The 24,363-nt window shown below is 45.0% G+C and overlaps 1 protein-coding gene across 4 annotated transcripts in view; it reads right to left on the bottom strand.

The window, feature by feature from the left end:
- rnf4 (ring finger protein 4) overlaps nucleotides 1-24,363 on the bottom strand; it is a 38,901-nt gene that overhangs the window by 5,995 nt on the left and 8,543 nt on the right. For 2 of the 4 annotated variants that reach the window (XM_055632270.1, XM_055632268.1), the window contains exons 2-5: nucleotides 15,054-15,159; nucleotides 7,725-7,810; nucleotides 5,785-5,797; nucleotides 3,438-3,630 (exon numbers count right to left, since the gene is read on the bottom strand). In XM_055632270.1, coding sequence (XP_055488245.1) covers nucleotides 3,438-3,630; nucleotides 5,785-5,797; nucleotides 7,725-7,810; nucleotides 15,054-15,159 — 398 coding nt within the window. Of the gene's footprint in view, nucleotides 1-3,437; nucleotides 3,631-5,784; nucleotides 5,798-7,724; nucleotides 7,811-15,053; nucleotides 15,160-18,385; nucleotides 18,680-24,363 lie in introns of all 4 variants that reach the window. The other 2 variants (XM_055632269.1, XM_055632271.1) reach the window with 2 other exon arrangements.

Genomic DNA, 24,363 nt, shown 5'->3' with positions numbered 1-24,363 from the left:
CGTGCCAAATTAAACCAATCTCCTCTGCCTGCAGGTGAGCCATATCCCACTATTTATATTGCATTTCCATGTGCCAATCTAAAAGCCTCTTAAATATCACATCTGCCTTCACCCCAGGCAGCGCATTCCAGGCAATGTAAAATTAAATTTCCAGATGTTGTCAAGCTGGAAAGGGTGCAGAGAAGATTTACGAGGATGTTGCCAGTACTCGAGGGCCTGAGCTAGAGGGGAGGTTGAGCAGGCTAGGACTTTATTCCTTGGAGCGCAGAAGGATGAGGGCTGAACTTAGAGGTGTATACAAAATTATGAGTCTTTTGCCTAGAGTATGGGAATCGAGAACCAGAGGACACAGGTTTAATGTAAGGGGGGGGAAAGATTTAATGGGAACCTAAGGGGCAACTTTTCTTTTTTACACAGATGGTGGTGGGTATATGGAATGAACTGCCAGAGGAGGTAGTTGAGGCAAGTGCTATCACAACACTTAAGAAACATTCAGACAGGTACATGCTAAGAGGAATATGGGCCACAGGCAAGTGGGACCAGTATAGATGGGCCACATTGGTCAGCGTAGGCAAGTTGGGCCGAAAGGCCTGTTTCCACACTGTATGACTCTCCATGACCACTACCAGAGCTTTGCAGTTATAAGGGGAGAGTGGATTGGCTGCGTTCGTTTACTCTGGATTGCAAGAGTCCAAGAGGAGATCTGGTACAGGGACAGAAATAATAAAAGGGGGGGGCAGGTGATCGGTTAGAAAAGAGGGCACAGCGTTAAGGCGAGAGGAGGTTTACAGCGGAACAGAGGGAATTTTTCTCAAACAGTTTTGATAGTTTTCCATGGAGCATACCTGTTAGAAGTTTATATAATGATGAGAGGTATAGGTAGGTCAGAGGGGCAAAATTTAAAGGAGATGTGTGGGGCAAGTTTTTTTGCTCTTAAAGTGGTGGGTACCTGGAACATGCTGCCAGGGGTGGTGGTGGTGGTGGAGGCAGGTACGGTAGTGGCGTTTGAGGGGATTTTAGATCATGCATATGCAGGGCATGGAGGAATATGTATCACATGCAGGCAGAGGAGATTAGTTTAACCTGACATCATGTTCGCTACAGATATTGTGGGCAGAAGGGGCTTTTCCTGTGCTGGACTGTTCTATTTTCTCTGCTCACACCTAGTTCCTTCATTAGTGGACTGAGAGTAAAGCATTTAAAAAATCATCACAATGAGGTGGTTTTAAATCCAGGAGTAGTTTAATATAGGGAGAGATTTGCATGTAATTAGTGCAAATGCACAATTATTATTTTTGTTAAGGTGTCTGCTCTGACATTCAAGGGGCAATTCTAAAATAAGCAAAGTTTAATGTAAGATAGACACAAAATTTTGGAGTAACAAACAGCATCTCTGGAGAAAAGGAATGGGTGATGTTTCGGGTCGAGACCCTTCTTCAGACCGAGTCTGAAGTTCAGTCTGAAGAAGGGTCTCGACCAGAAACGTCACCCATTCCTATCCAGAATTACTCCAGCGTATTGTGTCTATCTTCGGTTAAAACCAGCACCTGCAGTTCCTTCCTACACGGTTTAATGTACGTTAACAGCTTCTGATGTGATGGTACAGGAGGCTGCCCTAATAAGGTCAATGGCAGTCACATGCTGCCAGGCTGAGATCCCTCACTCACTGGTCCGCCTAGTGGCCGGAAGAGACAGCTCAACTTCATGTTAACACTGGACAGAGAAACAGCACAGGTACAGCAAGGTACAGCACAGGAACAGGCCTTTTTGTCCACAACGTCTGTGCCGAACCTGATACCAAGCCAAACCAAAGCAAACCAAACTCATCTGCATGACCGTGATCCATATTTAGAGTTTAAACGTTTTTGTAAGATGGAAACAGGATCCTTGGCCCACCAACGATCACTTTGTACACTAGCACTATCCTACATATTAGGGACAATTTACATTTTGTCAAAGCCAATTAACCTGCAAACCTGTACATCCTTGTAATGTGGGAGAAACCCAGAGCACCTGGAGAATACCCACGTGGTCACACGGTAAACGTACAAACTCCATACAGACAGCACCCGCAGTCAAGATTGAACCCAGGTCTCTAGCGCAATGGCCATGTTGTGCCTTTTCACTCCATTCCCTGCAGACACCACTCACATACACGCGCCCCACTCACATACACGCGCCCCGCTCACATACACGCGCCCCGCTCACACACACACCCCCCCCCCCCTCAACAAACCAGAAGGTTATGGTGCCCTCTAACTCGGGCATAAAATCCCGGCCAATTCTGCCTGTCACATTGGGGCTGCAACTATGCATGCAGCGGTAAAATAACGCAGGAGGCTGTGTAAGATCAACATGTCCTGACCATCGATTCTTTCGCAAATGTACAATAAGATGTAGAAAAGTATTTTTTCTCAGGCTAGCGGAGTACACAACTTGAGGGCCTCAGTTCACTGTGAGAGGAAAGGTTGAAAGGGGACCATTATATTTATTTTGGTTCGATTTGGCAACTGCTCTGCCCAAGACTGCAATAAATTCTGACCGTGTGGGTTTTCTCCGAGTGCTCTAGTTTCCTCCCACACTCCAAAGACATACAGATTTGTAGGTTAATTGGTTTAAGTAAAAACTGTAAAATTGTCCCTAGTATGTAGGATAGTACTAGTGGACAGGGTGATCGCTGGTCGGCGCAGACTTGTCGGCCAAAAGGCCTGCTTCCGCGCTGTATCTCTAAAGTAAAATAAAGTCTAAATTCTGAGTTGTTGGTGTAGCCCAATATCTGCTTCCCATTTACACTAATCCTACACCAATCTAATCTAAAAAAAGAGACACACAGTGCTGGAGGAACTCAGGGAGTCAGGCAGCATCCCTTGAGAACATGGATAGGGATAGGTGATGTTTCTGGTTGGGGTTATTCTGAGGCTGTGACCTCTGTCCCAAGACTCTCCCACAGGTGGAAACATCTTCTCCACATCCACTTTATCCAAGCCTTTCACTATTTGAGATCACTATTTCAAACCCAGGTCTGGGTCTAGACCCGAAATGTTACCTATCCATTTTCTCCACGCATGCTGCCTGACTCACCTAGTTACTCCAGCACTTTGTGTCTTACTTTTTTCTAAACCAGCCTCTGCAGTTTCTTATCTAATCTAACTTTATTCTTTCCATATAGTCATCAATTGCCTTGCGATTCTATCACTCACCGCCACACTAGGGGCAATTTACAGAGGCCAATTCATCTACAAACCCTCACGGCTTTGAGACGTAGGAGAAAAACAAACACTCGGAGAAAATCCATGCGGTCACAGGGAGAACGAGTAAACTGCACACAGACAGTGACGGAGGTCAGGATCAAACCCGTGGTGCTGGCGCTGTGAGACAGCAAGTCCACCCACTGCACCACCACTAATGTATCCTTGCATATCTTCTTTGAGTCTTACCCCAAGTCTTTGTTGCACAAGGCGGAGTGAAGGTGTTGTCCCTGAGGTCCACCTGCTTCGCTTTGATCAGACAGGCTGCTGCTCCCGTCTGCTCTGCCATCTTCTTCATCACTGCAAAGAATGCAGCTATCTGACTGCGTTCTGCCAGGATGGTCTTCAGCTGAACTCGGCTGATTGATTGTCGAGGAGAGATCTGACAAAGGAAAATAGGCGGGTGTGCCTTGTTATTGTTATGACAAAGTTCTCTGTATTTGCTAGCTTAGTTTAAAGATACAGCGTGGAAAGAGGCCCTTCGGCCCACATTGACCATTAATCGCCCATTACAAAAGTTCCATGTTATCACACTTTCCCATCCACTCCCTGTACACGAGGGGGGAATTAACCTACAAACCCGCAAGTCTTTGGCGTGTGGGAGGAAACCGGAGCACCCGGAGGAAGCCCACCTGGTCACAGGGACAAGGTGCAAACCCCACACGGACAGCAACCATAGTCAGGAACGAACCCAGGTCTCTGGCACTGAGGCAGCGGCTTTACCAGCAGCTGTTTCTGTTTGGCGATTGGAGACAGGTGGGAGACGGGGAGAGGAGAAGAGAGGCTGGCAGCGAGAATCAAGGTGGACAAAACAAAGCTGGGAAATGAGCAGGGAAGAAATCATTTTTAAATAATACATTCTCTCATGCTAACTAGTTATTTCCTTGGCAGTAAGTTTAGCCGACACTAATATGGAATTCAGTTTTGAAAGATAAATTCATTTTCTCTACTTTACTCTTTATTTGCAATCTTTTGATCAAGATATTGTTATAACATCAGAATTGGTGGTTGAAAGCTTTTTATCCTAACATGGGGCGCAGCGGTAGAGTTGCTGCCTCACAGCGCCAGAGATCTGGGTTTGATCCTGACTACGGGTGCTGTCTGTACGGAGTTTGTACATTCTCCCCGTGACTGTGTGGGTTCTCTCCGGGTGCTCCTGCTTCCTCACACACTCCAAAGACGTAGTTTTGTAGATTATTTGGCGTCGTTAAGATTGTAAATTGTCTCCAGTGCGTAGGATAGTGCTCGTGTACGGGGTGATTGCTGGCTGGTGCAGACCGGGCGGGCCAAAGGGCCTGTTTTCTCACTGTATCTCTGAAGTCTAAAAGTCTAAACATCTGTCGAAGAGGGCAGCTCAAAACAGTGTGACCAACATTCAAATCATAAATGAGAAAAATAACTAACAGCTGAAATTCAATTTATTCATTGATGTGAAAATAAATAGTGGCGAGGCATGAAAAAGGAGGTGGGGGGGGAAGGAAATCAATGCCTTAGCTCATAAACAAATGTCAATAATCATCTTTATTAACGGCATGTTTCTAAGTGAAGGGAATAGGAGTCTGTCACAAATGGTACTGCAGTATTCTCAAAGAAATGTTTAAAAAACTGAACTGTTAATGTCCAGTTACATCTTTGTCATTTATTGACGATTGATTATCTACCTAATACAGACTTAAGCACCACCCAAAGACAAGGATAGCCATGTGGCAGCCTGTGTTTCTGTGTGTGGATCACATGAAATATTTCAACGTGATCAATGACTTTGATGGTTGCTGGAGCCTATTATAAATTTAAATTATGCAAAGAGTTTAAGATATAATTCCATCATTATTTGGAAACTAGCAGCTGTTTTACATAGTGGAGGAAGGAACCGCAGATGCTGGTTTACACCAATGATGAACACGAATTGCTGGAGTAAAGGGCCTGTCCCACTTGGCCGTCATTTGAGCCTCATTTACTCGTCATATGTAAAATAGATCGACGTGTCGGGTGCGTGTGGGTGACGCACTCATTGCGCATGGTGAGGCGTGGAATCGCATGCTGCATCGAGCTGCGTTCCAGGATTTCGTAGTGTAACGAAATCCTCGCGCACCACCTGCGTGACGTATCGCTGAAGCATTGGGTACGCACGCTGACGCATTGGCGTCGCACGCTGACCTCCCGACGTCTCGCGTGGTGACGCATGGTTACGTCACCGTGCGTCAACGTTTGTAACCATGCGTTGCCGCGCGCTGCAGGGTATTCTAATGACATCACGCGCACCAGACGGCTGCGTTGACGCGTGAATTGCGCGCAATGTCGCGCATCACGACGTGTCGACCTATTTTACATACGACACGTAAATGAGGCGCAAATGACGGCCAAGTGAGACAGGCCCTTAACTCAGCGGGTCAGGCAGCATCTGTAGAGAAAATAGGTGACATTGCAGGTCGAGATTCAGATTGTTTTACATTTATTTCTTAAAATACTTAAGTTTTTGCTTTTTACACTGGCTGTATAAATCATTACAAGAAATAAACTTTTGTTTTAAACTCACCTTCATCCACAATCTGGTCGGTACATATTAGGCGGAAAAGAAGAAGAGAAACAGATTAGACAAGGGAAACTGCAGCCAAAAGTGTATTTAACCATCATACTGGGAGTTTTGATTAAACTAAAAACTGCAGATGCTGATTTACACAAAACGACACAAAGTGCTAGTAGCTTGGGTCCTACAAACTACTCCTCGCATTCCTTTCCCCCATTGTGCTGCTGGGCAGCAGAGAAGAGGAACAACGGCAACTAGAGAAGTCATTCATCACAGGTGTCCGCAATAAAATAAACTGAGTACCCCTTGCGTTTATCTGAATACACTGGCCAAGATGCATCTTACATGTCCCCAAACCCTCCTTAGAATCTGTGACCCAGAAGCACAACAGTGGGACACATTAGAACAGAGAACAGTACAGCACAGGAACGGGCCCTTCTCCCCACAATGCCTGATGTCAAGACCAACTCTTGTCTGCTTGCACGGGATCCATTATCCATCCATTCTCTCAATGCGCATATCCAATGAAGCATGCAGTTATTTATGCGAAAGGATGTAATGTGCTAGATTAACTCAGCGAGTCAGGCAGCATCACTGGAGAACATGGATTGGTGATTTTTCGGGTTGGGACCCTTGTTCAAACTTCTGAAGAAGTGTTCGGACCTAAAATGTTACCAATCCATGTCCTCCGGAGATGCTGCCTGACCCGCCCAGCTACTCCAGAACCTTATGCCCTTTTTGTAAACCGACATCTGCGGTTCCTTATCTCTAGTTATTTTTGTGATTTTTCGCACCCACCGATTATCAATAATTAATTAACTGTGAAGGGTATCAGGAGTCATGCCGAGAAGGCAGGAGATTGGCATTGAGAGGGAAAGATAGATCAGCCATGATTAAATGGTGGAGAGACTTGATGGGCCGAATTACCTAATTCTACCCCTATACCCCATGAACATATGAAGCAGAACACGTTATATATGACAAATATTGTTCTAATAACGCGTTTTGGGTGGACTCCTTCATTCATAGCCCTGGTATTTGGAGCATGATGTATTTGCTCCATCTGGTACAAGCATGTTAATTGAAAGGTCAGATTTATTTTCCATCTGCTACCAACTGCACTGAAAGATTTAATGTGAAATTGGATTAACAGTCGCCAGTATTGGCAATCCCCAAAAAGAAATACTTCTGTTATATCAAAGTCACATAACACAAAGTAGAGATAAAGAACTGTAGATGCTGGTTTACACAAACGGACATAAAGTGTTGGAGTAACACAGTGGGTCAGGCAGTATCTCTGGAGAACATTGATAGGTGACGTTTTGGGTTGGGACCCTTCTTTGGACTGATCAGTCAGAGGAAGGGTTTTGACTTGAAACGTCACCTATCAATGTTCTCCAGAGATGCTGCCCAACCCGATGAGTTGGTGTCCTTTCACATAACACAAATAGGATATAACACCACTGCTGAATTAGGCGATACTATTTGTATTAGGCAGGCTGAATTGGTTGTAACACAATTTCTATAGAACCACTTAAAAGACACTTTGGAAATTGACTAGCAGAATAAAAGCTGTTCTGGGGAGAGTAGGCAAGTAAAAAATCTACTTCCATGCAGTAATCATCGTTTCTTAAGAACAGTTTCGTTGTTGGAGGCCACCAGAAAATGACCAGTATACACTTCTAGTGACATTTGTGTAATGATACTCCATTAAACAAAGTAACGTACAACCTTTAGTATTTTTAGCTTGCAGCAATTTAAAAAAAAAAGTCGTATTGTAGATTTTATCTGAAGGATAAAATAATTTATCTACGTTTTACGCTGGAGGAATGAGAAACATAGATTCCCAAAACATTTCTTCCCTCTGCCCCTCTCAAGCTATTCTTTGAAAGCCAGTGCTGTGTTCCCTGCTCTCGAACTCCACAGATAAGCCGGTCAGAATCACTTACCTCCACAGAGTCATTGTTGGTGAGGTCAACAACCACAGGTTCAGTGGATTCACAGGTCAGGTCAACCACCTCGCCACCTGCCGGGACTAAGCACAGGAGCCTTACAATTGTCATCAAGTTTAATTATGGATTTTAAATTGCCTTGCAATGAAAGAACAAGCATGGATTTATAATATTTATAGTATAGTTATACAATTTGATGTATCGCTCTTAAAAACAGGCTGCACTCCAAAGTACGAAATTCCTCACGCACAGTTTGATCTGCCGTCCTAAACCAGGTATCTTTAGTTGCTTAAAACCTGATGTGTTCAGGCACAAGTTTACAGAGCAATTCTCGTTTTCACAGTATTTCATGTGAGGGATGGCAGCTCTGGGAAGTGGAACCATCTCGCACTTTCATTCGCCACCACGGGGTCAGATTCAGAGCAAAGTCTCTATCAGTCACTGCTTGGTCAGCTGCAGATTCAAGTTCCAATCCAAAGAAATGAGAACACTCCCTGATCGGATTGATTGATGAAAGATACAGCGAGTCCACGCAGACCACTGATCACCCGCTCACACTAGTTCTATGTTATTCCTCTTTCCCATCCACTCCATGAATACCAGGAACAATTTACGGAGTCCAATTAACCTACAAACCCACACGTGTTTGGGATGCGAGAGGAAACTAACATCTGGAGCAAACCTACGTAGTCGGAGTGAGAACATGCAAACTACACAGAGACAACACCCGAGGTCAGGATCGAAACCGTCTATGGCGCTGTGAGTCAGCAGCTCTACCAGCTGTGCGACTGTACCACCCAAAATACCTTGAGTCTAACATACTAATCTAATTTGTTATTGGATTTATGAATGACGACTTGATTGGTTAATTGGTCTCTAAAATCCCCCCTAGTGTGTAGGGAGAAGATGAGAAAGTGAGATAACAGAAATAATGTGAACGGGTGACTTGGCAGACCCATTTCCATACTGTATTACTAAAACTATAACTGGATAATCACGATGAGAAACATATGTGTTTCAGGGAACTACAGACAAGCTCATAGCTGAGAAAGGAACAGGATTTTCTGATCGGTTAAATGAAATATGGTGGAAAAGTTCAGATGGAACGGTGGATGAGCTGAATGACCTACATTGGTGCTGTATATTCTTTAATAAGATGCATTGCCAATGCAGTTTAAATCTGCTCTTTAGGAAAAGACTTAGAGACAGATTTATGGCATTCAAGTCTATGAATTAAATGGAGACACAAGGAACTTCAGATATCTGGCTTTAATCTGAAGAAGGATCCTAACTCAAAATGTCACCTTTCCAAATTCTCCAGAGATAGAAACATAGAAATTAGATACAGGAGTAGGCCATTCGGCCCTTCGAGCCTGCACCGCCATTCAACACGATCATGGCTGATCATCCAACTCAGTATCCCGTACCTGCCTTCTCTCCATACCCTCTGATCCCCTTAGCCACAAGGGCCACATCTAACTCTCCCTCTTAAAAATAGCCAATGAACTGGCCTCGACTACCCTCTGTGGCAGAGAGTTCCAGAGATTCACCACTCTCTGTGTGAAAAAAGTTCTTCTCATCTCGGTTTTTAAAGGATTTCCCCCTTATCCTTAAGCTGTGACCCCTTGTCCTGGAATTCCCTAACATCGGGAACAATCTTCCTGCATCTAGCCTGTCCAACCCCTTAAGAATTTTGTAAGTTTCTATAAGATCCCCTCTCAATCTCCTAAATTCTAGAGAGTATAAACCAAGTCTATCCAGTCTTTCTTCATAAGACAGTCCTGACATCCCAGGAATCAGTCTGGTGAACCTTCTCTGCACTCCCTCTATGGCAATAATGTCCTTCCTCAGATTTGGAGACCAAAACTGAACGCAATACTCCAGGTGTGGTCTCACCAAGACCCTGTACAACTGCAGTAGAACCCCCCTGCTCCTATACTCAAATCCTTTTGCTATGAAAGCTAACATAGATGCTGCCTGACCCACTGAGTTATTTCAACACTGTATTTTTTTTAAAAACATGTATTAAGTTTACCTCACAAACTAATTTTCTGTTTACATTCCTGAATTTTCATTTTTTGAAGTTTCCCTTTGTACAGAATTTCAGAGGGTTCATCAACAAGTTGCATTATTTCAGGCAACAATTGTTCAGGGTTGCCGATAATGTTTCATACGACTCAGAGAGTAACTTCAAAATCAGCTCAATGGGGGAAAAAACCCACCATCTGTAACAAAACACAGTTTCAGTGGGTCAGGCACCATTTGTGGAGGGAATAGACAGGCGACATTTGTGTCAGAACCCTTCCTAATATTAGAAGATTCCCGACCTGAAACATCGCTTGTCCATTCCCTCCACAGATGGTGCTTGACTTGCCGAGTTCCTTCAGCATTGTGTGTTTTGCTCAAGATTCCAGCACCTGCAGTTCCTTGTGTCCCACCTGTAACTAAACCACCTCTTTTTACATTTCTGTGCGCACCATCCACCACCCTTTGCAAGACAACCCGAACCCTCAGACACTCCCTCGCATCCAAGTGAACAGGCCCTTTCGCTCGACCTCCAGAAATACAAGTGGATAACGCCTTAATTACACTAATTGCAGGGAGGTAAATCTTGCCATAGCTAGAGAGCAAGGTTAATGCACCTAGAATTTACAGTGGGTCGCTGACCTGTCTCTGTAAGTGCTCAGTGTAACGTTACAGCCTGCCGCATGCAAATGTAACCATCAACAAGCATGCATTGGATGCAGGTCCAAGTTCATGGAAGAAGGACATTCTGAGAGGCCTTGAAATAGAAGAAATTGGAAGCGCTCAGGTCAGACAGCACCAGTGGATAGAGAGAAATGGGGTTGACATTTCCATTTGAAAACTTTTCACAATCTATCTATCTTCTATACATAACTAAAACTCTCTTGTTATCTTCCAGTTCGGCGGTCTTTCTATTTGCGCAAATATGGTTTGCGATAGCGCTACGATTTTTCGCCAGTTCACTCACCGTTCTCCTGTGCTGTGAGTAAAAGTAAGCGAGGTTTCAAAATATTAAAAACTGCGCATGCGCAGATCGATCTCTTCTCCTGCCAGTTGGCGCTACGTGGATTAGTCTCTCCCGGGACGGTCCGCCTCTTCCTCAGCCATAGTGTCTTTACTGGATCTAAGGGTGGCCGGCGGAGGTTTCCAACCGGACTTTCGGAGGGACCCGAAGCAGCCCAGCTCTGCCCCGCCCCAAGCAGCAGCCCAGTGTCGGAGACCCACCCCAGAGTCGGAGACTCAGCCCAGCGCAAAGTCGGAGACCCAGCCCAGTGTTGGAGGTCCAGCCCAGCGTCAGAGACCCCGCCCAGAGTCGGAGTCCCAGCCAGCCCAGCATCGGACATGTCGCCAAATGGAAAGCGGAGACTCTGATCCCATCGGAGAACAACCAGCGACTAGCGCCCGCCGTGAGTCCCCATTGTACTGCCAATTCCAGCCACAACCCCTATGGTCCCCCTCGCTGGCTCCTCCCCCGTGATGCCACCCGTCCCCCGTGGCTCTTCCCCCGTCTTTTCTCCGAGCTCACTCCCCCCCCTGCCCACACCCCCCTCCCACACAAACCCCCCCTGCCGACACCCCCCGCTCACACACACACCGCTCACGCCCACCCAAACACCCCCCCCCCCCACACACCCCCCCCGCCCACCCCCCCCGCCCACACACACACCCCCCGCCCACACACACACTCCCCGCCCACACACACACTCCCCCGCCCACACACACTCCCCCCGCCCCACCACACAAACACCCCCCCCCCCCCCCCCCCCCAAACACACCCCCCCACCCCCACCCAAACCGTATCCTCTTCTCTATGGACTGATTTTGTCTCTGTACTTCTCCATTAGCTTGTGGCCATTTCGGAGTCACCTTGTGATGATGGATGCCTGTTATTCTCATGTATTTAGCAAACGTCTCGGAAACAGACTGGTCCATTGTCGGAGTACAATGTAACAGGCAACCTGTATCTGGCGAAGATCTCTGCTAATGCCTGTACAGTCTTTTCTGCTGTAGTTGACTTCTTCACGGTATACTCGTAATACCTACTATAGTAGTCCACCACTACCATAATTGATTCTCCTGTTGGAAGTGGTCCAAGAAAGTCAACAGCTACGTCAACCCAAGATCCTGTTGCCAACTTTGTACTTCTACTTGGTTCTGGTGGGTTGCTCTGCTTGTGATTTGGCATCCGTGACAGGTCATGACTAATTTTTCGGCATCTTCCTCACAACCTGGCCACCACACTTTGTTCCGCAAATTCTGGTTAGTACCGACGATGCCTAAATGTCCTTCATGAGCTAATGACATGATCCTTGGTCGTAGTGCCTGGGGATCACCAATCTGCTACCTCTCAGCACACACTGACCAATGACACAAAATTCATCTTTTATGGGAACATATGCTTTGTAAGGGCATTGATTCCATTGCCCACTGTGAATACGCTCTCTGATATCTTTGAGTTCAGGATCATATTCTGATTCCCTTTTAACTTCCTTCGTTGTCACGGCTCTTGGCATTGACTGAATTGCGAAGAAGCGCTCAAAGTTCTCTGCTTCCAACTCTAGCGTGGATGTTGCTCTCAGCTGTTCATCCTTCAACAATCTCGACAGCGGGTCCCAGCAATGTGGACTACTTTGTACTTGTACTGTTGAGTCTCAGCACCCAACATTCTGTGCTGGCACGTGGCTTGGACCTTGTCGATTAGATCATTTCCAGCGGCAAGTTCAAATTCAATGCCGTACAAGTATGCATGGAACCTTTCACAGGCCCACTGGTCCCAGTGCTTCTTTCTCTGTTTGAGAATACCTTCTCTCCACGCTGGTTAAAGATCGACTGGCATATGCTATGATTTTGGGTCCATCTGCATGTGACTGTACCAGCACTGCTCCCAGCTATGACTTGGTGATCACTTGGTGATATTATGATCCAGTTGGTGCAGCTGGATCATAATATCCAAAGGTTTCTGCACACATTAGACTGTTTCAGTGCTTTGAATGCCTGTCTCTGTTCATTGCCAAACTGGAACGGTACATCTTTCCTGGTCAACTTTCTCAGCGGATCTGCCAGTGCAGCAAAATCTGGAATAAATTTTGCACAGTAATTGACCAGTCCTAGAATTCTGAGATTAATGTGCATCTGCAACAGCTTTCACTTTAGGCATGGCAGGGTTCAGCCCTTCACTTGTGAGTCTGTGTCCATGAAATCCATCTCAGAGACGCCAGGAAATTCGGCCCTTCGAGCCTGCACCGCCATTTTGATCATGGCTGATGGTACCTGCCTTCTCTCCATACCCCCTGATCCCCTTAGCCACAAGGGCCACATCTAACTCCCTCTTAAATATAGCCAATGAACTTCAACTACCCTCTGTGGCAGAGAGTTCCAGAGATTCACCCCTCTCTGCGTGAAAAAAGTTCTTCTCATCTCGGTTTTAAAGGATTTCCCCTTTATCCTTAAGCTGTGACCCCTTGTCCTGGACTTCCCTAACATCGGGAACAATCTTCCTGCATCTAGCCTGTCCAACCCCTTAAGAATTTTGTAAGTTTCTATAAGATCCCCTCTCAATCTTCTAAATTCTAGAGAGTATAAACCTCGGACAGTCCTGACATCCCAGGAATCAGTCTAGTGAACCTTCTCTGCACTCCCTCTATGGCAATAATGTCCTTCCTCAGATTTGGAGACCAAAACTGTACGCAATACTCCAGGGCAAGACCCTGTACAGCTGGGTAGACCTCTCTGCTCCACCAAATCCTTTTGCAATGAAAAACCAGTTGATGGCTGCAATGACTGGGGCAGGCGCTGCAGATCGTCATTATGGCCCAAGCAAGGTACCCAAGCAAGGTAGACCGCTCTTCCCCCTGCTAATGCACACACAGAAAGAGAGAGATGAGAGCAGAGAATGATCCCAGCCTCACCCAAGAGCCTTGTCACCCCAGATAGATTAATGATGCCTGCCCATCCCCCCCCCCACCCCAACCTCCCTCCACCTCAACTCGCGCCTGGGCACCAAAGCAGCTCAGGAAGCGAACCCTGAGCTCCGACTCCCTACAATCTGATGTGCAACTGATGTGAAAGAACAGTGGCTGCGGCCGGCACCCGGCATGGACTTCTCACACCCTCACACACGAAAAATGTGTGCGAATAAACAAAAACAAGGAATAAAACCAAAGCCCGGCTTGAAAGGCAACTAAAAATATATTCTGCTTAGAAAGAGCAGGTGCGGAGACATCCGTCCACATTCAAAGATTTCATCTCCCGTCTCTCCGCATTGTGTAGACCTGGCAGTAAATTCAGGATGGAGCTGTCTTCTTTAACACTGTTGCTTCACCGCCACTGCCTCCTTGCTGCACAATGGCAGCGAGTGCGAGGCCGAGATCCTGCCTAGTTCTTTTAAAGTTCTGAAATTGAACAACTTTCAATACTGAATCAGAATATACTTACTGTATGAGATGCTGTCCAGCTCCTCTATTTGATACTTAAAACAGACCTTCATTCATGGTTGGCTCAAGAGTAACTCGGGAGAGGAACTTGGTAACTCGGGAGAGGAACTTGGTAACTCGACCTTGATACATCGCAGAAATGAGAAGTAAACGGCAAACTTAGACATACATGTGGGAACTCGTTTAAACTCGTGAACATAAACTTGGAATCTCGTAGACAACCACGAGTGTGATTTTTTCTTTCACCCGGGCACACTCGTGGGTGAACTCACACTGTGAGACAGGGCCTTTAGGCTAGTGTGAGAACTGGGAAGGGGAAGGGGATGGAGAGAGAAAGGCAAAGACTGCTCTGGTTATCCTCACATTTGGCAGAATGTACAGAAGTTTGAAAGAGCACACCACCAGACTTGGGAACAGCTTGGTCCCCTCTGTTATCAGTCCTTCCATAGGCTGAGGTGCTGTCCGATTCACCTCTACCCTATCGTGTACATTTGGCTTATTTGTGGAACTGATGTGCTACAATGCCGAGAACTGCATTCTGTGTCTGTATCTTCCCCATTTGCCCCACCAGTTGAATTTACCCGATTTGATAGCATGCAAAATGAAACTTTTCACTGTGCCTCGGCATGCGCGACAGTAAATCTGAATCCTCTCTACACATCTCAGAATTTTATATATTTCTATCAGGTATCCTCTGTCTCCGACAATACCAGTTTGTGCAATCTCTCCGCAAAGCATAACCTTCTCATCAATTTTTTATCATCATTGCAAAATTAATGCCTTTTCTCCATGCTTCCATGCGCTTGGTTCACCCATGGAATTAAGGGGTTCCGTGGGTGGAGCCATTGAGATCTCTATTGCCACTCACCACTTTCAACCATGTCTGCTTGTGGCTCCTCCACTTCTGCAGATCTGTGCCGTCGCCGCACCCTTCTCGCCTGCTGGGAAGGTATCATCCTGCGTTTCCTGGGAGCCTAAGACACAAAGCAAAACTGTACTGCATGACTTGATTATTTGTCTCTTTTACTGTCACCTAATCTCTCATCATTACTGTCCAATTCTGCAATAAGACGTTATCTTCCATCAGTGACTTGACATCAGCCTCAATCTCTGCAAAATATTAATTTCCATGTTTCCGTGCAAAGGCACCAAAGGGTGAACCCAAACTTTAACTGATTTCGAGATAATTTCAGAGTGTAAATTTAAAATAATTGGACAGAGACTTAAAGAGCTGTAGATGCTGGAATCTTGAGAAAAACAAAGTGCTGGAGGAACTCGGGAGGGGGGGGGGGGGGCTTGAGAAAAACAAAGTGCTGGAGGAACTCGGGGGGGGGGGGGTCAGGCCCATCTGTAGAGGGAATGGACAGACAATGTTTGACTCAGATAATTCTTTAGACTGAGATAAAGGGGAGAAAGCTGGAAGAAAGAGGTGCGAGGAAGGGGTGTGGCAAGACATTGCAAATGATGAGTGTATTCAGATGAGGAGGGGTTAATTGGCCGGTGAGTTCTGGAGTGGGAGAGAAGGGTGGAGATGCTAAGCTCGGATGGAGGTGATGTGGAGAAATCAAAATGGTGCAAATAGTGGAATCTGATAAGAAAGGAAGGTGGTGAGTGAACTGGAGAAGCGGAGGGATGGTGGGAAGAAAATGAGGACCCAGATTAGGAAGGGGTGGGTGGCGAGCAGGAGAGAGGAAGGAACTGTGACAGGGGAGTGGAACGAAAGGGATGTGCGGGAGGGAGGGGGATAATGCACTGTTCATGCAGTTGGGTTGTAGGCTACTGATGTGGAATTATGAGGAGCTGTTCTTTCAGTTCAAGGAAGGAAAGGTCGGTATGGGAGTGGCAGTTGGGAATGGCAAAGGGAATTGAAGCAACTGTTCAGTTTAGTTCAGTTCAGTTTTAATTTAGTTTATTGTCATGTGTACCAAGGTATAGTGAAAAACTTTTTGTTGCGTGCTAATCAGTCAGCAGAATGACAATACATGATTACAATCAATCCATTTACAGTGTATAGATACATAAGGGAATAACGTTCAGTGCAAGGTAAAGCCAGCAAAGTCCGGTCAAGGGTAGTCTGAGGGTCATCAAAGAGATAGATAGTAGTTCAGCACTGCTCTCTGGTTGTGGTGGTTGCCTGATAAGAGCTGGAAAAAAACGGTCCCTGAATCGGATGGTGGGCATTTCCACACTTCTATACCTTTTGCCTGATGGGGGAGGGGAGAAGAGGGAGTGGCTAGGATGTGACTCGCCCTTGATTATACTGCTAGACTTGCCGAGGCAGCGTGAGGTGTAAACTGAGTCAATAGTTAAACTGGGAGATCAAACCGTCTCTGGCGGACAGCGCTCTATCAACATCACAAGGAGTTTGCTTTAGTTCATCTGATCACTTTGTACTGAACTACAAAAATGTCTGTCATAGATGATCAACAACTCTGCAAAGTTTCCTTAGGGTTTAGTTTAGAGATACAGCATGGAACCAGGGCATTTAGCCCTCCGAGTCCGCACCGACCAGCGATCCCCACACACTGTCACACACACACAGGAAATTTTTTACATTTATACAAAGCCAATTAACCTATAAACCTGTACCTCTTTGGAGTGTTGGAGGAAACCGAAAATCTCAAGAGAAAACCCACGCAGGTCACGGGGAGAACGTACAAACTCCATACAGACAGCACCCGTAGTCAGGATCTAACCCGGGTTTCTGGCTCCTTGGCAGTAGCTCTACCACTGAGCCAGAAATGAATGCAAGTGGGAAGAGTTGATTTAGTATTGAAGTACCCTGTAGCAGGTGAATAGATAACATTACATGGCAGACCCTGTGGATTTATGAGGCTGCAAATTTTTAGTGTAGAATAATTTCCAGTGCCGTTTCTAATATACACACACACCTGACTTTAATTCAATTTGTCCATATAATTATTATCCAGAGAAGGAATACATGTACAGCCTTGTAAACTCATGGCTATAGTCCTAAAATGGGTTAGAGTGCAAAGAGTTAAAGTTGATATGCATTGGTAGGACAAGGAAACAACATTTCCATTAAAAAGATACCTTCAAAACAGTGGTGAGAGGAGTGTAGATATAAAAATCTGTAGAACCACATACACAAACTGGTAACATCCAGCTCAAGTTCATACTTAATACTGTCAAGATGAGCAAGGAATATGCTCATCTGGTGTTACCAACATTTCAGTATCAAAAAAATCATTGCAATTTCTGGGTCGAGCCAACCACAAGACAACAGAAAATGAATAAAATGCTCCCCACACTGATCCCCACATTTTTCTACCTTAAGATAACGCTTTGACCAAATGTGTTTGGGAAATAACACGTTTTAATCAAGTAGCGTGCCATTGATTCAAAGGGCAAAAATCTGAGGAGAACAGAGCAGCTTTCAAGGCAATGACCCCAAGTTAATCCTGAAATCAGTGGAGTTTAGGTGATTTTCATGAATAACCAAAGACAAATCCACAGCATTTCCAGGTACGCTGAGTACAACACCTAACTGCAATGCTTAGCCCAAAGAATTCCACTTTCTGCTTTCACCCCCTCCATTTCACTCATTTACACTTCAGGCTGCCTCAGAAAAGCAGCCAAAATAATCAGTAACTTGTCCCACCCTGGTCTTCCCCTCAGGCAGAAGTAACAGAAGCTTGAAAGTGCGCACCACACGACTCAGACACAGCATCTAGCTCTCTGTTATCAGGCTTCTGAATGGTCCTTCCATAAACTAGACTACTGTCCGATTCATCTCTACCCCATGGCAGGCATTGGACTTGGTCTAGGGATCCGATGTGCTACAATGCTGATAACTATATTCTGCATTCTGCATCTTACCCTTTGTGCTCCACCTATTGTACTTGTACTGAGCTTGATTCTATTTACATGTAGGAGTATTATATGATCTGCTTGGATAGCTTGCAAAACAAAGCTTTTCACTGCACCTCGGTACACATGACAATAATAAACCTAAGCCTTCACAATTACTGCGTAACCCTTGATACTACTCCGTGACGTGTCACTCCATTATTCTACATTGGAGGAGAGGAAGATAAAAATTTTTGTTCAAAATTCACACTATCTCAGTCATACCATCTCAGAAACGGTGCAACTTGGCAGCTTAAAATTTTATTTAAATTATTATAGCATGGAGCACTGCAAAGTTTACTCTCAGACTATGCCACTGTCAATACTTACTGTGCTCATTGTGATCCAAAATTAAAATTAAGGAAAGGGTTGAGATGAATTAAAAGCTTTTCACCAGTTACAGTCCTGGGATGTCTTCCAACCCAATGCTTAAATTCTGTTTAGCCACACTTCTGCTGTCTGTACGTTCAGCGTCTCCAGGTTTTCTTAATTTATAGAAAGCATTAAAGTGTCCTTTTAGCTCCTTCAAGTGAAATTCAGTATTTTTGGTAAAGCTGGAAATGCTTTAGAAGAGGCAATCTACCAGAACGTGATGCAGCAGGGCAGGACATGAAGGTACACATGCTGTATTAGAAAGAAAGAAAGAAGTTGCATTTATCTCAAACCTTTCTGAAACTTGAAACTTTACTGCCGATGAACTCTGCAAGTGAAGACAAGGTATTCACATGCACAACTCTCACAACAGCAGTAAGTCTATCACTGCATATCTGTTTTAGATATGTGCTTTCCATTCCGCCACAGATGCTGCCTGACCTGCTGAGTTATTCCAGCACTCAGTGTCGTTTAATTTATAACTGTCACGTGTATCGAGGTACAGTGGAATGTTTTTTTGTTGTGTACTACCCATTGTCCCCTCATCACTGTATGGTGATGTAGGCTCTTGCTTTGCCTGAGCACTTAAAAAAAAACAGAAACAGGCTATTTTCCTCACCCAGCCTATGTATCTTCATTCTTTCTCCACATAAGCCTCCTCCCACCCTATCTTACCTGAAGAACATTTCCCTCGGCTTCTTCCCCTCTTATGTACTCAACTGGTTTTTCTTAAATCCATCCATTTAGTCCAGTTAGTTTATTGTCACATGTACAGAGGTAGAGTGTAAAGCTTTTTGTTGTGTGCTATTCCGATCAGTAAAAAGACTACACATGATTACAATCAAGTGGTCCACAACGTAAAGATACAGGATGAAGGGAATAATGTTCAGTGCAAGATAAAGTCCAGTAAAGTCTGATTAAAGACAGTCCAAGGGTCTCCTGTGAGATAGATGGTAGGCCAGGACTGGTTTCCAGTTGGTGAGAGGCTGGTTCAGTTGCCTGATAACAGCTGGGAAGAAACCGTCCCTGAATCTGGAGGTGTGCATTTGCAGACACCTGTACCTCTTGCCCGACGGGAGAGGGTAGAAGAGGTTGCAGGACCAGGGTGAGATTTGTCCTTGATTAGCAGTTTGCATTTTGCTCAAGATTCCAGCATCTGCCATTCCTCGTGTCTCTGTTTTAATCATGTTGTATGAGGGACAAATACTCGCCAAAAATGGAATAGGAACTCTAGGGAAATGTGACGTGGCACTTTGGGATAAAATCTCCAACTTTTTTTTCTCTCTCGTTTATTATATTGTTTACAATGTACTATGTTTACATATTCTGTTGTGCTGCTGTAAGTAAGAATTTCAGTGTTCTTTCTGGGACATACGACAATAAAACACTCTTGACTCTTGAATCTACAACCTTCCAATTCACAGCTAACACAAATTCATTGCTGAAGTATTTTAGGTGGCATTTTATAATACCGTCAAGCTCAGGTCTACTTGCAATAACTGGAGTTAAAGAAGTCAGAGTGTGGTACTACCTTATGAGCCATTCACGTTCGTTGGAAATCCCCAAATAGTAGCTGGCGATTTCCAAAAAGGAATGGACAGGGAAGGGATGAGTAGTGGAGGGAGTAAGGGAAATCAAGCAAATTATTAAGAAACACAAGAAACTGCTGATGATGGAATCTTGAGTGCTGAAGGAGCCCAGTGGGTCAAGCAGCATTTGTGAAAGGAATGGACAAACAACGTTTTGGGTCGGGGCCTTTTTTCAGACTGATTGGATTAGAAGGGAAAAAAGCCAGAAAAGAGAGGTGGGGGTGTGGCAGAGTCACCAAGGATCCGACACGAAAAGTGACCTATCTGTGTCATCCTGAGATGTTGCCTAACCCGCTGAGTTGCTCCAGCATTCTGTGCGTTCTTTTGTAAACCAGCATCTGCACTTTCTTGTTTCTAATTGAGAGCTGGGTATAGATAAGGGGGTGGGAGGTAGTTGATTGGCAGATGGGTGGAGTAAGTGGCAAAGGCGAGTGTTGAAATGAAGAAAACACGGTGTCAGATAAGGATAGAAGAGGAGAAGTGAAATGTAAAGTCGGAGGGAGCATTATAGGTGGAAGGAGGCTGAGGGATAGGAAAAGAGGGAGGATAAGAGAGAAATAGGTCCTTTGGAGAGGGAGACGAGTGAAAGGAGGAAGGAAAGAAGCTGGATGAATGGGGAGAGGTGCAGAAAGAATAGTGGTACTTGAAATTGGAGAATTTGAATACCAATACCACATGGCTGTAAACTGCCCAAGGGGAATACAAGGTGCAGCTCCTCCAGTTAATGTGTGGCCTCACTCTGACAATGGAGAAGACCAAGGACATAAAGGTCCATATGGGAATGGGAAGGGGAGTTAAAATTGATAATAGATCCAGGAAGACCGAGCGCAGATGTTCATTGAAACAGTTGCTGAGTCTATGCTTGGACTTGCCGATGTAAAGAGACCACATCAGGAAAACCAAATGCAATGGACAAATTATTTATCTTTTCTTCGGTTAACAGTTCAGGATATCTAGAATTTCAGAGCCAGATCATCTATTGTTCAGATAAATACTAAAAACGGTGACATGAAAAGCAAAAAACTTGCTGTCCATGCAAAGCATCAAGGATAAGCAGCACCCAAACATAAATATTTTTTTAAATCAAACACTGGAAAAATACGCATCTGAAAAGCATTCACTCATTTCTATTGAACACTTCTCTCCAGTTAACAGGTTTAAACAAATTAATTCAATATTTCAGCAGTCTGCAATTGTAGAGTAAAGCAGGGTTTGGCAAAACAATCCATCCCAAACTTCAACAATCACCATGGAAGAGAAAAGAAATGAATCATTCATCCATGCGCTTGTTCCATTATTCAAGTAGTTAATGCTAATCTCAATTCCATTTATGTGCATCTGAGTTTTCCAGCTGCTGGTGCATTTAGATATATGCAGAGGTGCTTGACAAATCTCTATACTCACCACTACCTCCATGAAACCACCTCTAAACCTCAAAGAATGCAGGGAAGATTCACAAAGACATTGCCAGGACTCAGGGGCCTGAGTTCTAGGTAAAGACTGGGCAGGTTAGGACTTCATTCCTTGGAGCGCAGGAGGATGTTGTTGAGGTGTGTAAGATAATGCGGGAAATAGAAAGGGTAAATGCACAAAGTATTTTACCCAAAGTAGGGGAATCGAGAACCAGGGGACAAGGTGAGGGGGATGTGCTACTTTTTTCACACAAAGGGTGATGGGTATGTGGAACGAGCTGCCAGAGGCAGTTGAGGCAGATACTATGACAACATTTGGACATGTACATGGAATTGGAAAGTTTAGAAGGATAGAGGCCAAATGCAGGTAGGTTGGAAGAGTGGAGAAGGGGCATCTTGATTGGCATGGGCAAGTTGGGACAAAGGGCTTGTTTACATGCAATATGCTCTATGACATCAATTACGACACAGCTAAGACAGCGAGTAAGCTTATGCCCATAATTTGTCCTGTTTGCCAGAGGGACTTCTTGCTGTGCAGTGGCAGAGTTGCTGCTTTACAGCGCCAGAGACCAGTAGGTTAATTGGCTTCAGTATAAATGGTAAAATTGTCCCTAGAGTGTAGGATAGTGCTAGTGTATGGTGATCGCTAGTCAGCTCGGACACAGTGGGATGAAGGGCCTCTTTCCGCACTGTATCTCTGAACTAAATTTGCAACTAACGTAAGAAAATGTGCACTGAAAGTGAATTATACGTTGCAACACTGTTAAAGCACCGTTTCTGTCGTGACTGAGGAAGAAATCCAGTACTTTGACACCCAACAAGATGTCACAAACAGCAAAGGTAAAATAGAGCAGCACTAAAAAAAAAGGGGCAGGCTTTTCATTTAGTTAAGGGGATTAGTGGAAATTGTGGGTTGAAGTATAACATTTGGGCAAAGCCCAGCTCTTTAAATAGCAGATGGTTGAGGTCTCTTGAAGTTTCTTAATACAGGCTTCAGTGATGGGTGCAAGATTTGACATAATAACCTGCCCCTTTGGAGCTAATAGACATTCAATGAGACAATGGCTGACCTCTTGGTGTGCCACATCCTCATAGCCCTCGCTTCAATTCATATTTCTGGGGAAAGAATTGCAAATCCTTGCCACCCCCAGGATGAAGAAAATGCCCCCCACATCTGTCCCACATGACTAATTCTTTAGTTTGAAGGGGTGACAATTGGTTCTGGGCGCTCCATCCTTGGGAACCATCAACTCTGCATCTCATTTAAAGAGTGATCTCTTTGCGAGATTGTCTCTGCTTCTGCTAAAGGGCTTTGCAGCGTAATCTCTCTTCGAACGAAACCAGCCTGGTGACCCATCATTACACACCTTAATCAACAGATTCTCTCCTTCCCTGGGAGACCAAACCTGGAAGCACTATTCCTGATACCGTCTCATCATGCCTTTGTAGAACTGGAGAAAGATGTGTTTACGCTTGTACTCAAAGCCTCTTGCAGTTTAGGCTAACATACCATTAGCTTTAGACAGATATGTAGGAAGGAACTGCAGATGCTGGTTTACACTGAAGGTAGACACAAAATGCTGGAGTAACTCTGCAGGACAGGCAGACAGGAATGGGTGACTTTTCAGGTCAAGACCCTTCTTCAGACTGACAGCCAGGGGAGAGGGAAACTGGAGATCTGGAAGGGTACAGAGAGAATGTGAGGCGTGAAAATAACAGTTCAATACCATTACCTTTATTACCTGCTAGAATGACATGTTAACTTTCAGCAACTTGTGCACAAGAACGGCAACAGCTTTCAATCTCTCATTTAAGAATCTGCCTTTCGATTTATGTTCTCATGTTTTACCACATTATATTCCATCTGCCCATCATTTAGCCTGGCTGTCTCACCCTGAAGCATCTATTTCTGCATCTTTATCACAGCCACACTGCCCAGCTTTGTCTAAAAGTCAACTCTTTCCATTGCTCATGATCACGGCTCTTAGACACCTCTAGAAAAACTGAGCAGGCGTCAGGCAAAACCACCAACTCCAAAGAGTTGGTACAAGATGTCCATTTTGACACAAGCTTAAAGCTGATGACGGAACAGCTATCGAAAATAAACAATCACCATCTTGTTGGGCCCCACAGGGAAAATGGGTTACAAAGTATAAGATCTCGTATTGAAATGTGTTCACAGATAACGTATAACATCACAAAATACCTTGTTTACGGTACTTAAAACTATGCGATAGTTTCATCTGCATTTTCATCGCATGAGATTATGTCACAATCTGTCTCCGGGGTCACTCTTGTTGCCCAACAATCCCTCTAACCTTGTGAATCGCAGTCAGACAAAAGCATTTCTTCAGGGGGGAAAAAGATCAAATGCTGGAGTTGTGTTACTCCAGCGCTGCCAGAGATAGGCAGCATCTCTGGGGAAGATGGCTAGGTGACTTTTTGGGTAGGACCCAACTTCACACTGATGGTGTTGGGGGTCATGGGAGGAGAGAAAGCTGGGAGAGCAGGGACAGACAGAACAATCAATCAATCAATCAGTTTTATTCATCACATACACATATAAGTGCAGTGAAATGAATTTGCCAGCAGTGGTACAATCGAAAAAGAACACACAATACACTAAAAAAATTAAACACAAACATCCACCACAGCATTCTTCATGGTGGTGGAAGGCACAAAGTACAGTCAGTCCTCCTCCATTGTTCGCCCATGGTCGGGGCCATAAACCTCCAGTCGCCGCTACGGATGGCCAGAGGAACAGGCCCTCTCGTTTGGAAGGTTGAAATGACATCGGTACGGACGAACACACTCTGCGGCTTGGAGGTCCCGAATCGGCACTTTCCTTCTGGAGACCGTGGCTTCAGGATGTTGTAGGCCACAGGCCAGCGGTTGGAGCTCCTCTCTGGCTGTCCCCGCTGAGGGAACCCAGGCT

This window comes from Leucoraja erinacea, chromosome 3, assembly GCF_028641065.1.
Source record: "Leucoraja erinacea ecotype New England chromosome 3, Leri_hhj_1, whole genome shotgun sequence".
NCBI lineage: Eukaryota > Metazoa > Chordata > Chondrichthyes > Rajiformes > Rajidae > Leucoraja > Leucoraja erinaceus.
This window is presented reverse-complemented; position numbering and strand designations above follow the sequence as displayed.